This window comes from Camelina sativa, chromosome 14 (genome assembly GCF_000633955.1).
Source record: "Camelina sativa cultivar DH55 chromosome 14, Cs, whole genome shotgun sequence".
Taxonomy (NCBI): Eukaryota; Viridiplantae; Streptophyta; class Magnoliopsida; order Brassicales; family Brassicaceae; genus Camelina; species Camelina sativa.
Window position 1 is genome coordinate 9,317,649 of NC_025698.1, and position 19,612 is coordinate 9,337,260.

General features: G+C 34.1%; 5 protein-coding genes across 8 annotated transcripts; 3 read left to right on the forward strand and 2 right to left on the reverse strand.

Moving 5' to 3' along the window:
- Positions 2,407–3,784, reverse strand: LOC104740627 (RING finger protein 5-like). Its single transcript, XM_010461292.2, has 2 exons — positions 3,659–3,784; positions 2,407–3,321 (listed from the first exon to the last, which is right to left on the reverse strand). Exon 2 carries the CDS (start codon positions 3,296–3,298, stop codon positions 2,603–2,605), a length of 696 nt encoding a protein of 231 aa, XP_010459594.1. The 5' UTR covers positions 3,299–3,321; positions 3,659–3,784; the 3' UTR covers positions 2,407–2,602.
- LOC104740628 (pathogenesis-related protein 5-like) lies at positions 7,450–8,300 on the forward strand. Its single transcript, XM_010461293.1, has 2 exons — positions 7,450–7,504; positions 7,588–8,300. Exons 1-2 carry the CDS (start codon positions 7,450–7,452, stop codon positions 8,280–8,282), a joined length of 750 nt encoding a protein of 249 aa, XP_010459595.1. The 3' UTR covers positions 8,283–8,300.
- On the reverse strand, positions 8,904–11,889 carry LOC104740630. 4 transcript variants are annotated; one of them, XM_010461297.2, is made up of 6 exons: positions 11,427–11,889; positions 9,988–10,114; positions 9,671–9,807; positions 9,527–9,586; positions 9,362–9,430; positions 8,904–9,269 (listed from the first exon to the last, which is right to left on the reverse strand). In XM_010461297.2, the coding sequence occupies exons 1-6, from the start codon at positions 11,637–11,639 to the stop codon at positions 9,153–9,155; spliced, it is 723 nt and encodes a 240-aa protein (XP_010459599.1). In that variant the 5' UTR covers positions 11,640–11,889; the 3' UTR covers positions 8,904–9,152. The 4 variants fall into 4 exon arrangements, with proteins under 4 accessions (XP_010459599.1, XP_010459598.1, XP_010459597.1 ...); XM_010461296.2 differs by having other exon boundaries at positions 9,527–9,589; XM_010461295.2 differs by having other exon boundaries at positions 9,671–9,822.
- LOC104740631 (methyltransferase-like protein 2) lies at positions 13,511–16,130 on the forward strand. Its single transcript, XM_010461298.2, has 8 exons — positions 13,511–14,253; positions 14,342–14,481; positions 14,593–14,626; positions 14,786–14,861; positions 14,942–15,119; positions 15,200–15,289; positions 15,376–15,475; positions 15,610–16,130. The coding sequence occupies exons 1-8, from the start codon at positions 13,755–13,757 to the stop codon at positions 15,768–15,770; spliced, it is 1,278 nt and encodes a 425-aa protein (XP_010459600.1). The 5' UTR covers positions 13,511–13,754; the 3' UTR covers positions 15,771–16,130.
- LOC104743401 (glutathione S-transferase T3-like) lies at positions 17,672–18,328 on the forward strand. The gene has a single exon (XM_010464489.1). It carries the CDS (start codon positions 17,672–17,674, stop codon positions 18,326–18,328), a length of 657 nt encoding a protein of 218 aa, XP_010462791.1.

Below are 19,612 nucleotides of genomic sequence, written 5' to 3' on the forward strand. Positions count from 1 at the left end.
CATGAAATGAAATGGAATAATATCTCAAATCCTAATGGTACGACTTTTCTTTCATCACCTAATGTGAATTCGCGAGTACTTTTGGGTTAAGGAGTCTTTGGAATTTATACATTTTTTTATTATTTATTCTTTATTCTTTTCTTTTGCATCCCTTTTTGCACTTTTTTGTAGTTTTCATTTTATTTCATTTCAAAGAAATCCCTTTCGTTATGTAAAACATCCGCGATTAAGACAACTCACTCCAATGCACCATATAAAGTTAAAGGAAAAAACCTAAAAATACATCATCTATTTTTTATTTGTATATTTAATATCTTATCTTTTTTTCGTTAGAAGAAAAATATCTCATGTAATTATCGTTGGTTTAAAAATATTTAATTTTTAAATTATTACTGGATTCTAACCCGCTGTTTAACAGTTTTTAACGGACGTTACAGATCATCAAACAAGCGTTAAAATCAAATCACACGTGTTTATATAGATATATACAAAAACATTTAACATAAACAAATGATATGTAGCCGTAGTGTAGTGGTTAGAAATGAGTTGGTTTTCTCTCCTAATCACAATTCGACCCCTCTCCCCCCATAATACTTTTTATTTTATTTTTATATATTTCTTTCTTCTCCACACTTGTGAAACACGATCTTATTTTACTTTTTTATATTTCTTTCTTCTCCACAATTGTGAAACACGATTAGTCATGTTGAATCTAGAATTCACACAATGAATTTGTTTGAATGGGGAACAAATTCACTTAAGATCTCTCTCTAAAAACTAGATTAAAGCTAGAAAATAAAGAGGAGTTATGATCTCTTGAAGAAGAAGTTAGGGTTTCTCTCAATAACAATGAAGAATTAGGATTTTTGTATTGATTGCTCGATCCTTTACAAGGAGGAGATATCCCTCTATTTATATGAATGCATTGATTACAAGATAAGTCTATTTTCCTTAAATCTTGGATTGAAGATATGGTAAACTTCCTCTTTTGATGACCAAGTCGAACTCAGGAAGGCGGTTGAGTGACTTTGTCGGGCTTCTGCTTATAGGCTCGTTTAGCTGTCTCAAAATAGGGATTCCTCCTGATCCGAAGGGAATTGGGTGCTAAAACTCGAAGCATTGTGTGAGAACTGAGAAGAATGCAGGGTTCCCTTCTTCCACTTACCTTTCATATATTTTAAACAAAATTAATTTCATTTTATCAATTTTCATTCTCATAAAGTCACTATATGAGTATAGCTCATTTTATTCCGCTGTTTTAAAATGAAACTCTAAAACCGTGATTACTCTTCTTCAAACTATAGTTTAATTTTTATATGGATAGTAATAGTACAGTACCGTGTGATATTAGTTAATTTTTAAAAACAAAACATATATAATATATATGATATCAAACGTAAAGTTGTGACGACAAACGTAAAGTATGTATCACAATATTGAGTTGTCTTGATTCATACTACTACATATGCATTATTCTATTATATCATCAGGTTATGTCATCGATGAAGGCCAGATGATACATTCAATAAATATAGTTACGAACGTAATACTAATAAATAAGCATGTGTCATGTGTGCATCAAGGGAGGGGTCTCAATTATTACGTATACTGGTATACATGCTCATGTGTGTATGCAATAAAAATGGATAACTTAAGTTTAGGAGTACATACTTAACAAGAAACCAATGGAGACGATACTGCATATATGTGTGTGAAGTCTCTGACAAGAAGTTAAAAATTACATGGGACTCAGTGTCTCAAATGTAGATTTCGGATAAGCATTTATGGTATACACATTCACTTCCATGAGTCCAAAAAGCCATAACTTTAGTCTTCTGAAATAGTTCTCCTGCTTCCTAATAATTAAGAAAAACTTGGATGTATTGACTGCATGTGACTTCAAAATATTTGTATGTATTTAATCAGTTTCATACTTGTTTTACATGTATATACACGCATCTGTCGGGTTCGGTATCAAGGAAAAAAAAGAGAGTAAAAATACAACCGAGACAAAACTATAATATAGTATAGGGAGCATCTTATGTCTGGTAGCTAGCTACTATTCTTACAAGTTACAAGTACTAGGGAGCATCTTATGTCTTGTCTTCCAAATAGCTATATGAACACTAGAGAATGTCTACTTGCTGCAAAAACTTAGTCGAAAGTGGAAGAAGACAAAGTAAACTTAAAGACAATCCCTTAACGAACAAACAAACAATTGTGCAGACACTGGAGACAATAATGTAGCTTGATCCATCAGTAGCTTGATTCAGCATAGCCTAATAAATGACCTTTCATTACAAATACGAGGCTCCAAAACGTTTTTGAAGCAAAAAAGTAACTAAATAATCCCGAAGAAGCCAACCACATGGCTACGACTAATGGATGGATTCAACATTATGAAAAAAAAAAAAAAACTTTAGTATTGAGTCTCGCGAGTCAAATCTTTCAAGTAACAATAGTAAGAGAATCCAACAAGTATTAATATATGAACAATTCGCTAAGTAGCAGATTACAAGCCAAATCAGGAAAGCACAGCATATTTTCTCAGGTTTTATGCAAACCAGATCTAGAATATAAAGTGCTAATCGATTAATCCTCACTAGCCCAAGATCAAGGAAAACACAAGGACAACTAAAAGAACGAGAAACAATATCTTCAAGTGATGGTCTTGTTGTCTATCTAGACCGGTGTGCCGTTGATAACTATGCATATGCGAGTGTCCTCCTCCATGGAACGGATTAGAGAACCCGTGAGGGAAGCTACCAGAAGCAGCAGCTCCATACATGGCTGCATTAGGGAATCCATGGAAATGGAGGTTGAACAAGGAAGGAATCAAACCGCCAAACGTTGCAGACAGAGTAACATTCCCGAACCTCGCACTCGCCATGGGAGCAGCAAAACCTCCCATGAACCCTCCAAACCCATGATGATGGTGAGCAAAACCATGATTCGGATCAGGAGGCAGTGCAGTCTCGGGTCTCTGCCCAGAAGGACGGTTAGGCACTTCGAGCCCAGGGATAGACTTGGACCGAGGGTCAGCAGAGGACTTACCCCTACCGTACAGAGGAACCAATCTATCTTCTTCGATCAGGGCTTTGCAAACGGGACATTCCTTAGACTGAGAATGGAGATGGAGCCATTTGTATAAACAAGGCCAACAGAACAAGTGACCACAGAGAGTAACAATAGGATCTTGAGCCAAGTCTAAGCAGATGTTACATTCAAAGTTACCAGAATCACAATCATTGCTGCTGTTTGTGTTATTGTCGCTAGAACAAGAAGGGTCATCAGACATGATTCCCACCCAAAAAAAATCTCCTACACAAGCAAAAACACCAAAACATAGTAAGCAGATAAGATTACTTTAACTAAATTAACCAAACTGCAATTAGTGATTTCAAATTAACTAATAAACATAGATCGACCATTAAGACCTATAATAGAAGAAAAAAAATCAAAAAAAGGAATCATAAACCTCTAGATCTCCCCATTAAACCACTAAAATCACCGGTCAACTGAGTAAGATAACCAACTGAACTCTAAATCGAACCAAATCATTATTAACACATACAGTACACGTAAATCGAGAAGCAACCAAAAGAATAGACGATACGAAGCTAAGCAATTGAATCGGAGTAGAGAGTTATCTATATACCGTTGGATCGGCAGACGAAGGGATCGAACGAACGATTGAAAAAAAAAAAAAAAAAACGAGCAAGTTCGCTTAAGGGCAAAGGTTTTGTTGTTGGCCGGAGGAGACAAGTACCATCATCGACGAAACATCGTCTTTTGATTAATTTATTACTAATATTTTTATTTTATTACCCGCGCGAGTTTGACGTGTCTTTTGGAGTGGTCACAAATTCCACGTGGACTCATGTGAGTGCACGTGACGGATTACTAGTGGGTAGAGATTATTTGAAGTCAACTACTAAATATTATTGGCCGTTCGATTAAGGTTAGATAGATATTATCTCTAGTAAATAAAATCTTTTGCTTAATTATATCTAGTAAATATTTTTTAGGCATGTTGTAGATTAATGACAAAAGTCACCAAAATTGGAGCTTTTTACATGAGCTTCGAATGTTGAAAACAGTTCATTTTCAGTAGACTTATACTCTTGCATTGGATCTTATTAGTATATATACTTGAGTGAGGGATCTGATTATGCTAATGGTGATCATTCTTTCTACTGCCTTCATGGTTTGTGAATTTTGCTCAAATTATAGAAAAGGTTACATTAATTTTCCATCTTTTGGCCTTATTTGTTTGACAATTAACGGAACTAACGTGTGGTTTTGTCTAAGGGCTACTTTCCTGAATCCAAAAAGAAACGTGATTTGCTAATTGCTAACCACAAAAAACAAAGGTTGATGATGATGCATACTATTTGCCTTGGCTTTCAGGGTAGAATGTCTTGGCTTCATCAAATATGTAGAATTTCTACTAATAATCTTTTTTATTTCTTTTTTTCTTTTTGCTTAGACAAAACTCTCTTACGTACACTACCGCATACAAGCTCAGACGCCTTTCTGTTACTTTATACTTAAATACAATTAATATATTCAGAACTAATCCTTCAAGCCTTCAAGGTTGAAATGGATTCACTGGAATTGTGACAAAATTAATGGTGTTTAGGTGAGTTTGAAACAGGTCATAGACATGTTCTGAATTTGGTCGGTAAAGGAAGCGTTACATGACAAACAAAGACGAATTTAACATTATTTTTTCCAGATGACACAACATGTGAGAGACAAAACACCCGTTGACAACTCGACGATATATCTATTTTTACATAAATTACACTCGTCTTCGTTACATGCTTTTTGCTTTGTTCCTTAAATTAAACCTTATCTGAGCAGGTCCAGGTGATGGGATCATCTTTAGATACAGAACAATTAGTGAGAATCTTAAAACCAAACAAGCCTAATTATTGATTGATTTTAAGTTTTAACCCCGGGGTAAATATATTTCCTCTGCTTTGGTCTTAAGCTAGCTGCTTTTGTAATAAGATCCTATAAGGTTGATCTTAAAGCTCGATATGATGAGAAAATATCCCGTATTAGATAAGGCAACTACTGAGTTACACTAGTTTATATCATGATGGATCTAAATTCTAAACTCTTAATCGAGTTTTTCCACCCGTCTTGCAAAGGGAAGGGTTTAAGCCGCTTGACGTATACATTCTTTAATGATAAAACCCTTTGCTTAATTATAATTTGGACATTTTTTCGATAAAGTAATTTTGAAAAATCAAAAGGTAGTGTTAACATTTGTAACGATGATGGAACGAGTCTAAAGTGATTCATTGGGAGTGTACATTTTGTAGCCAACAAAAAAAAAAGCTGAAAAATATACTAATCTGTTTTTTTCTTTCTTTAACTCGCAAAAATCTACTACTAATTTTTAAGACAACTATTACTCATAAGTAATCCAAACTAGGTAAATCTAGTTAAATAAAATATTATAAGTACAATTATTATTTGAGATTTAAGATTTGTTTGTATAAAACAAAATATGTAGGTAAAGTTTTTTTTTCTGCGTTTATTTTCTGTAAAATATGTTTCACCCTTAAAATATTTGAAATTGGAAAAGAATTTTAAGGTGGTGTAGAAAGTTTTGATGTTTTTTTGTGATTGTAAATATCAAATTCACATATTTTATGTTTCACATTATTATCTATATTACTATACCATTAAATAGATAAAACAATATTTTTTAGACTAATTGATTTAATTTAAACTAATTCTAAATTTAAAAATGCAATTAGAAAAATGATAAAAGTGGTAAATAAATGAATGAATATTTTTTTTCATGTTTGTGAAATGTAATTTACTTTTAATAAGTAAATAGGTTATGAAAATGTTAATTAAAGATATTTTAGGAATTTAATAGTTGATTAAATTTTTCATTTTAAAAAACTAATAGAAAAAAATATTGGCTCATAATATATCATTGACATATTTATGTAAATAATAACGAGAAGTATAAGTGTTTATTAAAAAAATGTATCGGAGCTCTATAAAAAAACACTTCAATTTTTTTGTGAGAGTGCTTTTCTATTAATATATAGGGTATATATGTGTTTCTTAAAGCTTGTTATCATTATCAATAGTACATATCAATTTATAAAAGATAATATTATGAGTTATTATCACCGTTAAACCAATAAAGTTTTGACAATCTTTTAACTATATCAACTTGAATAGTTGTCCCGTAGATTTTAAAGGAAGCTAGATACTACAAAAGTGCAAACTGAATATTCTTTCCTCTAATAACAGACTTTTTTTTTCTTTCTTCCTTCTGCACGAATTCAGACTTTTTAACTTTAATTTTGCTCATGAATGTTATGTTATTAAATTAACTTATAAAAGGGAAAAATATACAAACATTTTTAATTTTACTCGGTTTTAGACATCTCCAATATATTTTCTATTTTTATCTCCAAAATAGATGTGAGACTTACTCTAATATATTTATCTATAATGATAACTCTATTTTTTTCTATAATAGGAAAACTCTAGTTTTTCCTTTATATATAGAAAAAAACATAATAATATCTATTCTATTGGTGAAAACAGAGGTGAGTTATACCAAATTTGTCTCTAAAATAAAGATTGTCTCTCAAATAGATGAGTGGGGATGCTCTTAGTCACCATTAAATTACCAAAAAACATTACTCTTTCTGTATCACAAAATATGATTTTCTAAGATTTCTCTTGTATCAAAAAATTGGGTTTCTATTAGTAACTTTTTTTTGTCAAATAATGTTAAGAAATTGTAAATTTCAAGAATCATTAAATAAAAAATATAAATTTGATGGATTACTACTCCCTTTGTATCATAATAGATTTTTTTTAGGATTTTCACCAAGATTAAGAAAAATAATAAATGTTGTATTATTATTAATTATTTTTTATATTCTTTTTAATACTCATTTATTCATACTTTTCATACACTTGTCATTCAAATGCATGTCTATATTTAATTATTTATTATAAAACTAAAAACATTAATTAGTTATTTGATTTTAAGAATAAAAATGCACTAAATACACTAAAAAAAAATCATCCTTTGTGATACAAAAAAAAATTTCTAAAACATCAACCTTTATGATATAGAGGGAGTATTAGTTAATAGTTATGAGAAATGTGTTATAATAAATAAATAATACATTTATATCTAAACATTAAATGTTTCTTTTTTTATGTAAAAATTCTAAAAAATCATCTTGTAGACTTGTATCACATAACAATTAAGAAACATATACACGCGTGACCTTTTTCTTTTTAAAAAAACTATATATATGGTAAACATATAACCAAAATAATAAACTAAAAAGAAAAATAGTCCCCCACAAAGGATTATAAATAGAGGGTAATCTGCGTCGTTAACTTGCACTCATCATCACATCTTCGAAATTTCAATACTAATCAGATTAACAAATGGCGATTTTCTCCGGATTACACCTTCTCTTCATCTCATGCATCATAGCAACATGTAATAGATAGTAGTATATACACAAACACTCTTTCATTATTGATTGTTTCTTCTCTTACGCTAATTTTATTTTATTTTGCAAGGTACAATTTCCATCGTCTCCGGCACCGTTTTCACCTTAACAAACCACTGCAGTTCAACAGTATGGCCAGGAATTCTCACCTCAAAGGGCACACAACTCGGCGACGGCGGGCTTGCCTTAGCTTCAGGATCTTCCGTCACCTTAACCGCTTCTCCAGGCTGGTCCGGTCGATTCTGGGGTAGAACGGGGTGTAACTTCGACGCTTCCGGCGTCGGTAAATGCGTCACCGGAGACTGCGGTGGTAAACTAAAATGCGCCGGCGCGGGAGGAGCTCCACCGGCTACACTGGCCGAGTTCACGATAGGAACCCCCGGACCAAGATCAAACTCCGTTCAAGATTTTTACGACGTGAGCCTCGTCGACGGTTACAACGTTCAGATGAAAATCACACCGCAAGGTGGCTCGGGGAACTGTATAACCGCGGGATGCGTTTCGGACGTGAACGCGATCTGTCCGAATGAGCTACGCGTTACGGGCGCGGCGGGTGTTGTGGCGTGTAAGAGTGCTTGCGAGGCTTTTAACAAACCGGAGTATTGTTGCACCGGCGCTTTTAGTAAACCGGAGACGTGTCCACCGACGAGTTACTCGAAGATATTTAAAGGAGCTTGTCCTACAGCGTATAGCTATGCATACGATGATGCTTCCAGCACTTTTACTTGTACTAATGCTAATTACTTGATCAGTTTCTGTGCTTAGGCCTAATTAATAAGCCTTTGTTATTATTTTATCAACAACAATGAAGAAAGAATTAATCAATTTTAGCATAATTTTTATATGTTTTGTTTTTTTTAATTTCTTTACAAATTCTCAACGACAACGTTTCTTAAACAAAGATGTAAGAGATGAAGACATTATTATTGTTAACGAGGAAGACAGAATTAATCAAAGATTATATCTCTAAAATAAGATGAACAACCTTTTTGGTGTTTTAAAGTTCAAAACAAATACATATATATTAAAGTTTCTTTGAGTAATATCATTTTTCTTTTATAGCAGATTTTAAACCAAATACAACCATACTTTCTTTGGTCAATTAATGTTCTTCAAAAATAATGTCTTATTATTGTCTTTGTAGTTATCAAACTTTTGTATTGTAATTTTACGCATGCTTGCAAACAAATCTTCCTCACCATCATGCCCTTTCTTTATAACTATCCAAGGAGCCTACGAAAAAGATAGTATGATACTAGTTGATTTGAGCTTCATACAGGGTAAGTGAAAAATTAAAAAAGACTTGTCTCACTTTCTTTCTTTCTTTCTCATTTTCTTTTACCAAAAATCAGACTGAAATGAAAAAAAAAAAAAAAGAAAAAAAAAAGTGAGAGAAGTCTATTTACATTATAACATACCAATCATTCAGGATCCTATCAGAATAGATAGTTTCTAATTGGGAGCTTTAGAGAGTTATTTTTGGTTTCTTGATGTTACTTACATGGCTGAACAACAGAAGCAACATCTACCCTTAAGCCAAACATCTCTAGAGGAACTAAAACTTACCAAGCCACAAATGGTTAAACAAGTCGGTGTACCATACATACATGATTTGTTAAAAAGTCAGGGCTTTTCTTAGCTGATGCAGTTAAGATCAGTGTTTCTGGCTTCTTTTGATTGCAACTTGCAAGCCTTCTTCATTCTCTTTGCAGCTTGGACAAACCCCATAATAACCTGAAGCTCATCCATTTGCTGTAATCATATCACAGTTTTACACCATTTTATCAATCATCAGACCATAATTAAGACAAACACAATGAAGGCTCAGAAGGATTCTGATATACCTGAGACATGAAGTGCCTCTGAACAATGTCAATTAGTTGCTCCTTTGATGGATTAGGAATAGCATCCACCTACAACGAGTTCATTCAGAAACAAGCACATAGAAAGTAGAGTTCAAGATTTGAGTAAACCAAAGCTAGTTTTTTTTCTACTCGAAATCAACTTACAAGGTTAAAATGTTGCCAATATTTTAGTAAAGCAGGCATTTCCAGTTTGCTAAGATCAACCTTCTGCATCAGTAAACATAAGATTAGTCATATTACATTCAATGGTAAGTGAAATACACATCTCAAAATTCTGAATCTGCATACCATGTTTTCAGGAGGAGTAAAACCCGAACTTTTAGATTGTGAGTCAGATGATAGAGACCTGCTCAAAGTCTTGTGAGATGACCGCGATCTCTGCCCTCTTTGCTTAGACTTATGAGGCTTCAGTGTGTCCTCAGATGCTGGAAAAGAAACAACTTGTCATAGAAACAAGACTGAGAATATTAGTTAAAAAGGCTACCACGTTTATGTCCAAAGAACAATATGCCACTTAGTGTTAACTCACTGGAAACTATATAAAACTGAGAGATCTCTGTACAAGTTCTTGAAAATTCTTGAAGACAAGGAAGAACCAAACTTACTCATATCGGAGCCATTCCTTTGTGTGCTTTCGAAATCAAGATCATCGTCTTCTTCTAATCCAGTTGGATGTTCAAGGACACTAAGCGCATTCCTCTGCAACTTTACTTCTATTCCATTTGTCAGAACCTAAAAACAACAATGACCCTCATAAATATTATATAGTCCATAAACAAGAATTGACATATTGGTTGAAATAAAGCTCCCGAAGAACAAGAATATGAAGAAATGCTTCCAAAAAATATTATTTTATTTTTTTTAATTTACTTCTATAGGAAATCTGGGAGACAAGAAGTGGTGGAATGTGATATCATTAATAGTAAAATATATTCGTGAGACTGAAGAAAAATCTTATACTATTTGGATTATTCTTTAAAGTTTAAAGCCAGAATATGGTGAAGTTACTCCTTTTCGGTCCACATACACAGAGACACTATCAAAAAGATCTTGCAGAGCAAATTATAATTGTAAGACTAGCCAACCAAAGCAAAAAGATTTTGATAAAGAAAGAAAAAATCGACAGAAGTGACACTGCTTGGGGACTAAAATGACTCAACTAATAAAGAAAGAACAAAGAAAAAGAGAAAAAAAAAAACAAGAAAACAAATGATTATCACCATAATAATCAAACCAAAACAAATTTCAAAAAAGCCAGCTTGAATCCATAAGGAAACAAAATTGTCAAGAAACATGATGGAGAATTAGATAACAAGTGCATATTTGTTATGATGTTTTATATTGAACAGGCGCGAAAATAAAGTTGCTTTTTTTTTTTGGCTGCCTAACTTAAAACTCAAAATCCCTTATCCTCTTACAGATGATTCCTGAAATTGAGCCTGAATCTCAGCAAGAATCATCAAAAAGATACTAGAGATATTTCAGAGACTTTATTAGATGCAAACAACCTGTTACTAGAAGAAGAAATAATCTAGTGAAGGGAAAAAAAAGGATTATCAATGAAGGCTTCATGAATAACCTAACTAGCTAAGAACCCCCAAAATGCAAGATTAAACAGTTTAAAATCAAGCAATAATGGTGAGTCGAATGCTAACAACATGCATGCAAGAAGATCAATCGCAAGATTTTGAAAATTTTACAGATTTAAACATTGGTAATGACAAAAAGATTTGATCTTTATCACACTATTAACTCTTGGTTTGATTAGATGTAAATTATGAGAATTGATTAGTGAATCTATAACTAGAATTGATTATTATATCATTTAAAGAAGACATTTTTAGCAATTTCAAGAAAAAGAAGAAAAAAATCCCCAAATTTGAAATTCAAAATTCGAAAAACACGAAATTATATTCATCGATTCAATAGATTGAATCACAGAGAAAACACTAAAGAAGATCGAAACAACATACCAAAAAAGGAAAACGGAAAAGGAAAGCACAAAGATCAAATTTTTACCAAAAAAGGAAAGAATTAAACTTACCAGCCAATGCCAACCACCGAGACCGACAGCTTTTTTAACAACACCTTGAAGACCAACAAGCACCGATTTCGTACGGTTGTTTCCGGTGACCACCACTTTCGTATGACGTGGCAATACCGATAACTCTTCCTCGCTACTGCAATCGCCGTAAAAGCTCTGAATCTGCGGGAATCCTCCATTAACGACCCCTGAGCTATCTACAGCTTCTAGCATTCTTCTTCTTCTTCTTCTTCTTCTTCTTTAGTCTGATCCGATTTAGAAACTCCGATCAAACAGACCCACCTCTAATTTTTTTTCAGCTCAGAACATAGCTATGAAATCGAAGATCATGCATTGCTAAGAGAGAGCGAGGGAAAGATTAAGATGATTGAGCGGGAAGTGGAGAGAGAAGTAAAAATAATTAGGGTTTGTCCCACAAGCAGAAGCAAGAGAGAGAAGCAGAGTAAAGAGAAGGGAAGAGGAGAAGAAGAGAAAGGACTAAAAGGAGGGAAAGAGAAGGGATGATAGAGACCAGTTTCCACCACGTTGACCAGTTATAACTCGCCACGTATGCATTGAACTGAAACTGTATATGCGTTATTGAAAAAAAAAAAAAAGACAGAACCGTTTTTTTGTTCTTTGGCTTTGGTTGGATTTAACCGGAGGGGTACTTTTGGTAATTTAAGAACACGCGATTGACCTGAATGGTTGACTGGTGTTTAATAGAGACAGAGCTGTATGGGACCCGGTTCGTTGTTTAATGACGATTCCACCTCTCTTTTTTTTTTCTCTATTGTTTTTGAAAATTTTGGATTTTCATTGTCCTTATCTTATAATTTTCTTTTTTACATAATTATCTTTTTTAGGCGCTAATCGGGCGGTTGGAGTGGACCTAGCACCTAACAAGAAAATCAGAGATTAAATAGAGATTAATCGGGAACTAGTTTTAGGGTTATTTTATTAAATTAATAATAAAATTCAAATATATAGAATTAAATATATGAATAATTCTGTTTATATTTTTAAAAAATATCAAATAAAATATAAAACTATAGTATTGTCTTTAAAATTACCGTAAACACGTAAAAACATAATTTTAAAAGAAATTTTTATGATTTTTCATTAAAATTTTGTACATTAGTCATTATAAAACATCATAAAATCTTAATTTAAATGTCTAAATAACAAAAATATATATATTTGATTTTAAAAATAATCGGTATATACAAAATTAAGCGGGAAGTAATCGGATTAGACAGATTATAATCAAATTAGACAGGCATAATTGGATAATCGATGCTAGGCGGGGATTAGTCATTAATCGAGACGAAGATGGTGGGTCTAGCGATTTTGCGGGACGTAATCAATGCTATGTGGAAACTTTTAAAACATGGATAATTATTGCTTGCTCCATTACTAGATTTTCTTTCTTTGTAATATTAAAAAAAAAAAAAAAAAAGTGTTTTACTTTTTTGAAAACCAGGTTCTATAGCACAGTATGTAGTAAACACAAAATTAGTACTGCTTCGTAAGTGAAATTTAATGTATCAAATACATTAAAATAAAACATTGAACAATAACTTAAACTCATATAATGACTAAAGAAAACAACATCGAACATGTCTCGTTGATGATAAGGGGTTTTCTAATTTAATGTTTATGTATCTTTTAATGATAACACTGTTAAAACACATTGGCATTGGTCTTCTAATAAAAAAGAGCTCTAGTAAGTTTTTATTTATTTTATTTCAGCCAATATAGCTCTAGTAAGGGTCTATAAAGGTAGGTAGGTTAAGAAGATTTTCTAAAAAAATATACGATTAGTACATGATTTTACCATATGAAAATTACAGTTTTGGATCAATTATTTGGCTGTAACTTTAATCGGGGGTCATTGTCATTGTCACAGTTTACAAAGGCCACACACCCCACAAATAAAACCGTCCCCATATTTGGGGAAACTATCAAAGCGACCCCTCACCAAACCCCTGCTTCAATTATTCGTATACTTTTAATGCTTGTTCTTGCCACTTCCCACTCCCATAAAAAAAATCAAATCTTGTTTTCATACATTTGTTCTTTATTGTTTTTAGACCATTAGCTATAATAAATCTGGGAGCTATTAATGGGTTTTGCGTATACGATATATTAAATGATCAAAACCCGTGGGTTCCCGGAAATTTCACAAGTGTTTGAATTTCGAACTAGATTTTGGGTTTAGTTGTTACATTCAAAACTATTGGGCTAATTGTGCTCAATTATGAAAATTCGAGGGGTTAATGAGAATATTCATTTACGTCTGTCTGTCCTTTTGTTTGAAGCAGAGAGAGTGTTTTAGAGCCGTCGTTAATGGCGAAAACTGAGAAGCTAGCTCAATTCATTGATTCGGGAATCTACGAATCCGACGACTCAAATTGGTTCTTCTTAGACCCAGTTCGCATCATCAATCGTTCATACACCAAATTTAGGGTTTCACCTTCTGCTTACTACACACGTTTCTTCAATCCGAAGCATCTCAATTCACAACCCAAAGACCCTAATCCGAGAAAGCGAAAACGGAAGCAGAAAGCCCCTAGCTTTCACCTTCCTAATGCAGGAGAGCTAGCTTCGAATCTTCGTCATCAGGATGCGAGGCTGTTCTTATCTAAAGCCCTTGATTCGTTTCTTGGAGAAACAGAGCTGTTAAAATTAACGAAAGGTCTAAGTGATGATGATGATAATGATGATTCTAGTTTGTTGACTAAGTGTTTTGACGATGGACTCTCTTTTGTTGAGCTTGGAGGAGTGTGGCAAGCTCCTTTGTATGAGATAACACTGGATTTTAATCTACATTGTGATAATAATGAAGGTTTTTTGTCTCTTTCTATTTCATTTGCTAAATCTTATTTGAATCCCAAGAACTTGATGGTCTGATTGGTCTTATGTGGTCTTGTTAGGTTGCTTAATTGACAATTGCAATGAAAAGAGAGTGTTTCAAGTGTTTAATAACTTAGTAGTGAACGAGAGCGGAGAAGAAGTTGAAGCTGAGTTTTCCAACCGGAGATATATAATGCCTAGAAAGAGTTGCTTCTACATGGTTTGTGAATTTTCCTTTATGATTCTTTATAAAAGATGGAGTTTTTTTAGTTGATGATGTGTGGAGTGGTTCTTCTGATTTTACATTTCTTTTTCCCATGTTGCCTTGAAGTCTGATTTACTGCACATCCGAAACCTCGTTCCTGGTAACTAGTGCTATTTTCTAATATAGAGATTTTGCTAAAAGCTGAGCTCTAGAGTATCCTGCCTCCGGTTGATTGGTCCTAATTCATTTGTTTGCAAGACATATCGATAGGCAATTGAGTATAGCTATTTATTTAATCTTATTGGGGTCATACATGCAGCTAAACCTGCAGAAGGCTTCAATCTTATAGTTATTGATCCACCATGGGAAAACGCAAGCGCTCATCAGAAATCAAAGTTTGTTACTGACTTGAAGTAGTGCCTGTGAATAAGCAACTTTTGTATCAGAATGTTTCCTGAGCCATGTTTCTTTTTAGGTATCCTACTTTACCAAACAGATACTTCTTATCCCTCCCGATCAAGCAGCTTGCTCATGCTGAAGGAGCTCTCGTGGCTTTGTGGGTGACCAATAGAGAGAAATTACTTAACTTTGTTGAGAAAGAGCTATTCCCTGCGTGGGGAGTTAAGTATGCTGCTACAATGTATTGGTTAAAGGTGAGAGAGCATCTTTCACCTCTCAAGCCCCATCTTGGTTTCTGAGTTGCATACTTGACTTGACTATGTTAATGTTTCAGGTGAAACCAGATAGTGCTTTGATTTGCGATCTGGACCTGGTCCATCATAAACCTTACGAGTACCTTCTACTAGGCTACTGCTTTACCGAAGTAAGTCAATTCTTTTCTTTGTTAGTTGAATAATCTGTGAAACGAACTTCTGCTTGAACAGCCTTGTGGATGTATATGTCTCATAGCTTTCAGGATCAGAAACTAGGTCAGATTTTAAAGTCTTGGATAAGAAGCAGATAATCATAAGCATCCCTGGAGATTTTTCGAGGAAACCCCCTATTGGAGGTATTCATATTTCATTCTTCAACAGCTTTGTTTTGCGATTGGCTTCATCAAATTCAAGAGCACAATGCAATTTGCTCAAATTCTTTCTGTACAGCTCCCTGATTTAATACTTTTTTTATTGGACATGTTTGTAGAGATACTCATGAAACACGTCCCCGGGTCTCAACGTGCTCGGTGCCTTGAGCTATTTGCTAGGGAAATGGCTGCCGGATGGACCTCTTGGGGAAACGAACCGCTTCACTTCCAGGACTTGAGATACTTTTTGAAAGATAATGAGTGCATCAATAAGTTGTAGCCAGTGTTCAGGGCCAAACTTCACGATCGTTTTCTCCATGGTTCATTTTCAATCTGAGGACAGTGGGAGAGAACCCTTGGATATGGCTAGAAGGTTTGGTTTAGGAAACGGCATCATTTAAAGAAACAAACGCTTAAAAAGTCAGCCGAGAAGCTTCAAACAACTACTGTTAGACCTTGTTTATTGGGGGGTTCAACCCCTGTCTCTTAGTTTTTTGATGCAAAAAAATAAAGCAAAACAAAAGAAAAAATGTAAGGGGAGTTGTTATATAATATCCATGTGTTGTAAGAGACGTTTCAGCGTGCTATTGGCTTGACGAAAAAATAGAAAATGTGGAAAAAAATATTTGCTTCCCATTTTTCTCTCTCTCTTTCTCTCTCTCTCTTTTTCTCTCTCTCTCTCACCCTTTCTCTCGCGATTGTGAGAAAACGAAGAATTGTTTTTGGAATCGTCTGAGTATGGAGGAAGGGGAAATTGCTGTCGGAGAAGAGGAGATTTCTGCCGGAGGAAGAGGAGATTGCCGTGTCCCATCGCGATATTTTGATTGAATCGTGAATCGGCTCTGATTGCATGTAGGAGAGGCGATTTGGAAATTAGGGTTTCGTGAATTGGGAGTCCACTCAATCGGAAGAGATTGAATCAATTGGAAGCAGAGGGTAAGTTTCTCAATTTAATCACTGATTGAATCAATCTCGATTAGTGTTTGATGATTAGGGTTTTTTTGATTTTGGATCGAAAATTAAGGTTTTTTTATGTTTCTTAGAAAATTAGGATTCTTGGTGTTCATGTGTTCCGTTTTGATCCTTACTTTAGCAGATGAGTACTTTTTAACTCCGGTTATGATGAATTTGAAAAGATTTGGCCATGAATGTATCACAATATGCTGATTAAAGTTACTAACTTGATTCAACAGAAGCTATTTGTTGTTTTTGGTGTTGTTATTTGTGTAAGCTAATGATGATCCGTTTTGGTTAAGTTTAGATAATGTGTGGAGTTGGATATGTAATTGTTTCGGTTCTTGACACATGATTGTTTTTTGTGTTGTTATTAGTTGTTTTTGATGTTGTTATTTGTGGTAGCTAATGATGATTTAGTAAATGTTTTTGTTCTTGACACATGATTGTATAATTTTAGAGTACATTGTTCTTGTTCGATTTAGCTTGTTCATGAATGATTAATTTTATTTTGAATTTGGGCTTCATTAACCGCGGATCTGTCTTTTGTTTTGAGGTTAAATGGACAAACATGGATTGATGCATTGATGAATATAGAGTGTGAAGGATCTATTGAGTATGGACAAACATGGATCTCTTCGGCCATGAAGGAAGATAATCATCATCCTCAACTTTTTTGCATTTATTTGGTTGTGATAAATAGATTTAGTACTTGATAGTGTAGGTATTAGTGTAATCTTTGATGTTATAGCTTTTGTTTGTTGGTTGTGATAAATAGGTTTAGTAATTGCTATTGTTGGTATTAGTCTAGTCAGTCATTGATGTGTTTAATGTGTGGTTGTTGTAGTTTAGGTAAACACTTTATTTCAAAAATTAAACCAACATAAATATAAACTAAACCTTATAAATTCAAACACAAACAAAACACAAATCCTTCTTTAACAAAACACGAATCTCTTGTTTCTCATTTAACAAAACACAAGTCCTTCTCCCTTTGACAATCTCTTGTTTCTCATTTAACAAACACATCTCCTTCTCCCTTTAGCAATATGGATCCAAACACAACCCCTTCTTCCTTTACGAATCTCTTGTTTCTCATTTAACAAAACACAAGTCCTTCTCCCTTTAGCAATCTCTTGTTTCTCAATTAACAAACACATCTCCTTCTCCCTTTAGCAATCTCTTAATTCTCATTTAACAAACACACCTCCTTCTCCCTTTAGCAATATGGATCCAAACGATTACATGAATCCTTATCGTCCCACCTCTAGCTATTTGAATCTGTTACAAAGTCAACTTGATACCCAAAACCTCGATTACTCTCCTTCTCTAAGTCCATGTTCTGAAGCTCCATCTTCACCTGCATCCCCACAAGAAAACCGCAAGTCAAGGCAAGCATGGTTACCAATAAATGATACCATGTTGGTCAGCGCTTGGCTCAACACTAGCACGGATCTGATTACTTCCAACCAACAAAGACTTGCATCCTTTTGGGGGAGGATTGCGAAATACTTTGCATCCTGTCCGAATGTTGTTAGTCGGCCAAAGAGAGAGGCGAGTCACTGTAAGCAGAGGTGGGGGAGGATAAACGACTTGGTGTGCAAGTTTGCTGGATGTTATGAGGCTGCGAGTAGGGAGAAATCTAGTGGACAGAATGAAGATGATGTGATGAAGTTAGCACATGAGATATGCTTTAATGATCATGGACATAGGTTTACATTGGAGCATGCATGGCTTGTCTTAAGGTACGATCAAAAATGGTGTGCCTCCACATATATTAAAGCTAATGGAGTGAAAAGGGGAAGAGCGAGTGTTGAAGCTGCGATTGATGTCGATGAACCAATGCCCCGACCTCCTAGTGTTAAGGCTGCGAAGGGGAAGTAAAAAAAAAGCTCCAAGGCCGAACCGGATGTGGAGGAAGATGGTAAAGCTTACTTGGAGTGTCAGTTGGAGCGTGTGTCGAGGATGTATGAGATGAAGGAGAAGGACTTTGCATTGAAAGAGAAGGAGTTTGCATTGAAGAAGGAGCATATCAAGCATGTGATGCTTGAAAATCTGATTGCTAAAAAAGATTCACTAACTGAATCTGAAAAAGCTCTTAAGGAGAAGCTAATTCAAGACATGATGTCTTAAGCTTGAATGTTAAAGAATGTAGTTTTTTAACTGTTTGTGTTTTTAGTGTTTTAAGTATTCGATTGTTTGATATTTGGATGGTTCTTGTGTTTTTTGTCTGTTTATGTGTAAGTCTGTTTAAGTATGTGTAATCGAATGGTTTCTTGTGTTTTTTGTAATCGGACAAGCTAATTAATCTGTTTAAGTTTGTGTTTGTGATTGGTTCCTTGTTTTTTGTAATCGGACAGGCTAATTAATCTGTTTAAGTTTGTGTTTGTGATTGTGTTTGTAATCGGACAGGTCGAGAAAGAAGCCAACCTTTCATCAGTCCGTGAAGCCTCTCATGTCCGTGACACACAACAACTCTCATTTGACACATGTTCTTTTGTATTTTTGTGTTTCTACCACAAGTTTTTACAAGCTCTTTTGTATTTTTGTGCTTTTACCACATGTTTGTACAAGTACTTTTGTCATTATTTACTTCTACCACATATTATTTCCAATGGTTGTGTACCACAAATTTCAAGAACTCAAGCTACCTCTTTTTTCTATATAATGATCAACGATTCTCAACAATATGTATCACAAGCAGTTTCTTATTATTCTCAATACCAACCAAGAAAAACTCCTTCTCTTTAGTTTTTTTTTTTTNTTCATTTTTTTTACAATGGCTTCTCCTTCCCCTTCTTCTTCCCAAAATGATGTTGATGACATACTTGATGAATGTTTTAATCAAACATGCGATCAAATCACCAATCATGTATGGCAAAATCTTCTAACTCCACCAATCCAAAGTCAACCACCACCTAAACCAAGAAAAAAGCAAATTCACATTGAAAGAAATCGAGAAGTCGGTCATGACCACTTGTGGAATGATTATTTAAGTGAAGATCCTACTTACCCTCCCAACATTTTCCGTCGCCGTTTTAGAATGAACAAGCCATTATTCATGCGTATTGTGGATAAGCTCGCAAATGAAGTTCCCTATTTTCAACAAAGAAGAGATGCTACCGGAAGGTTGGGTCTGTCTACATTGCAAAAGTGTACATCATCAAT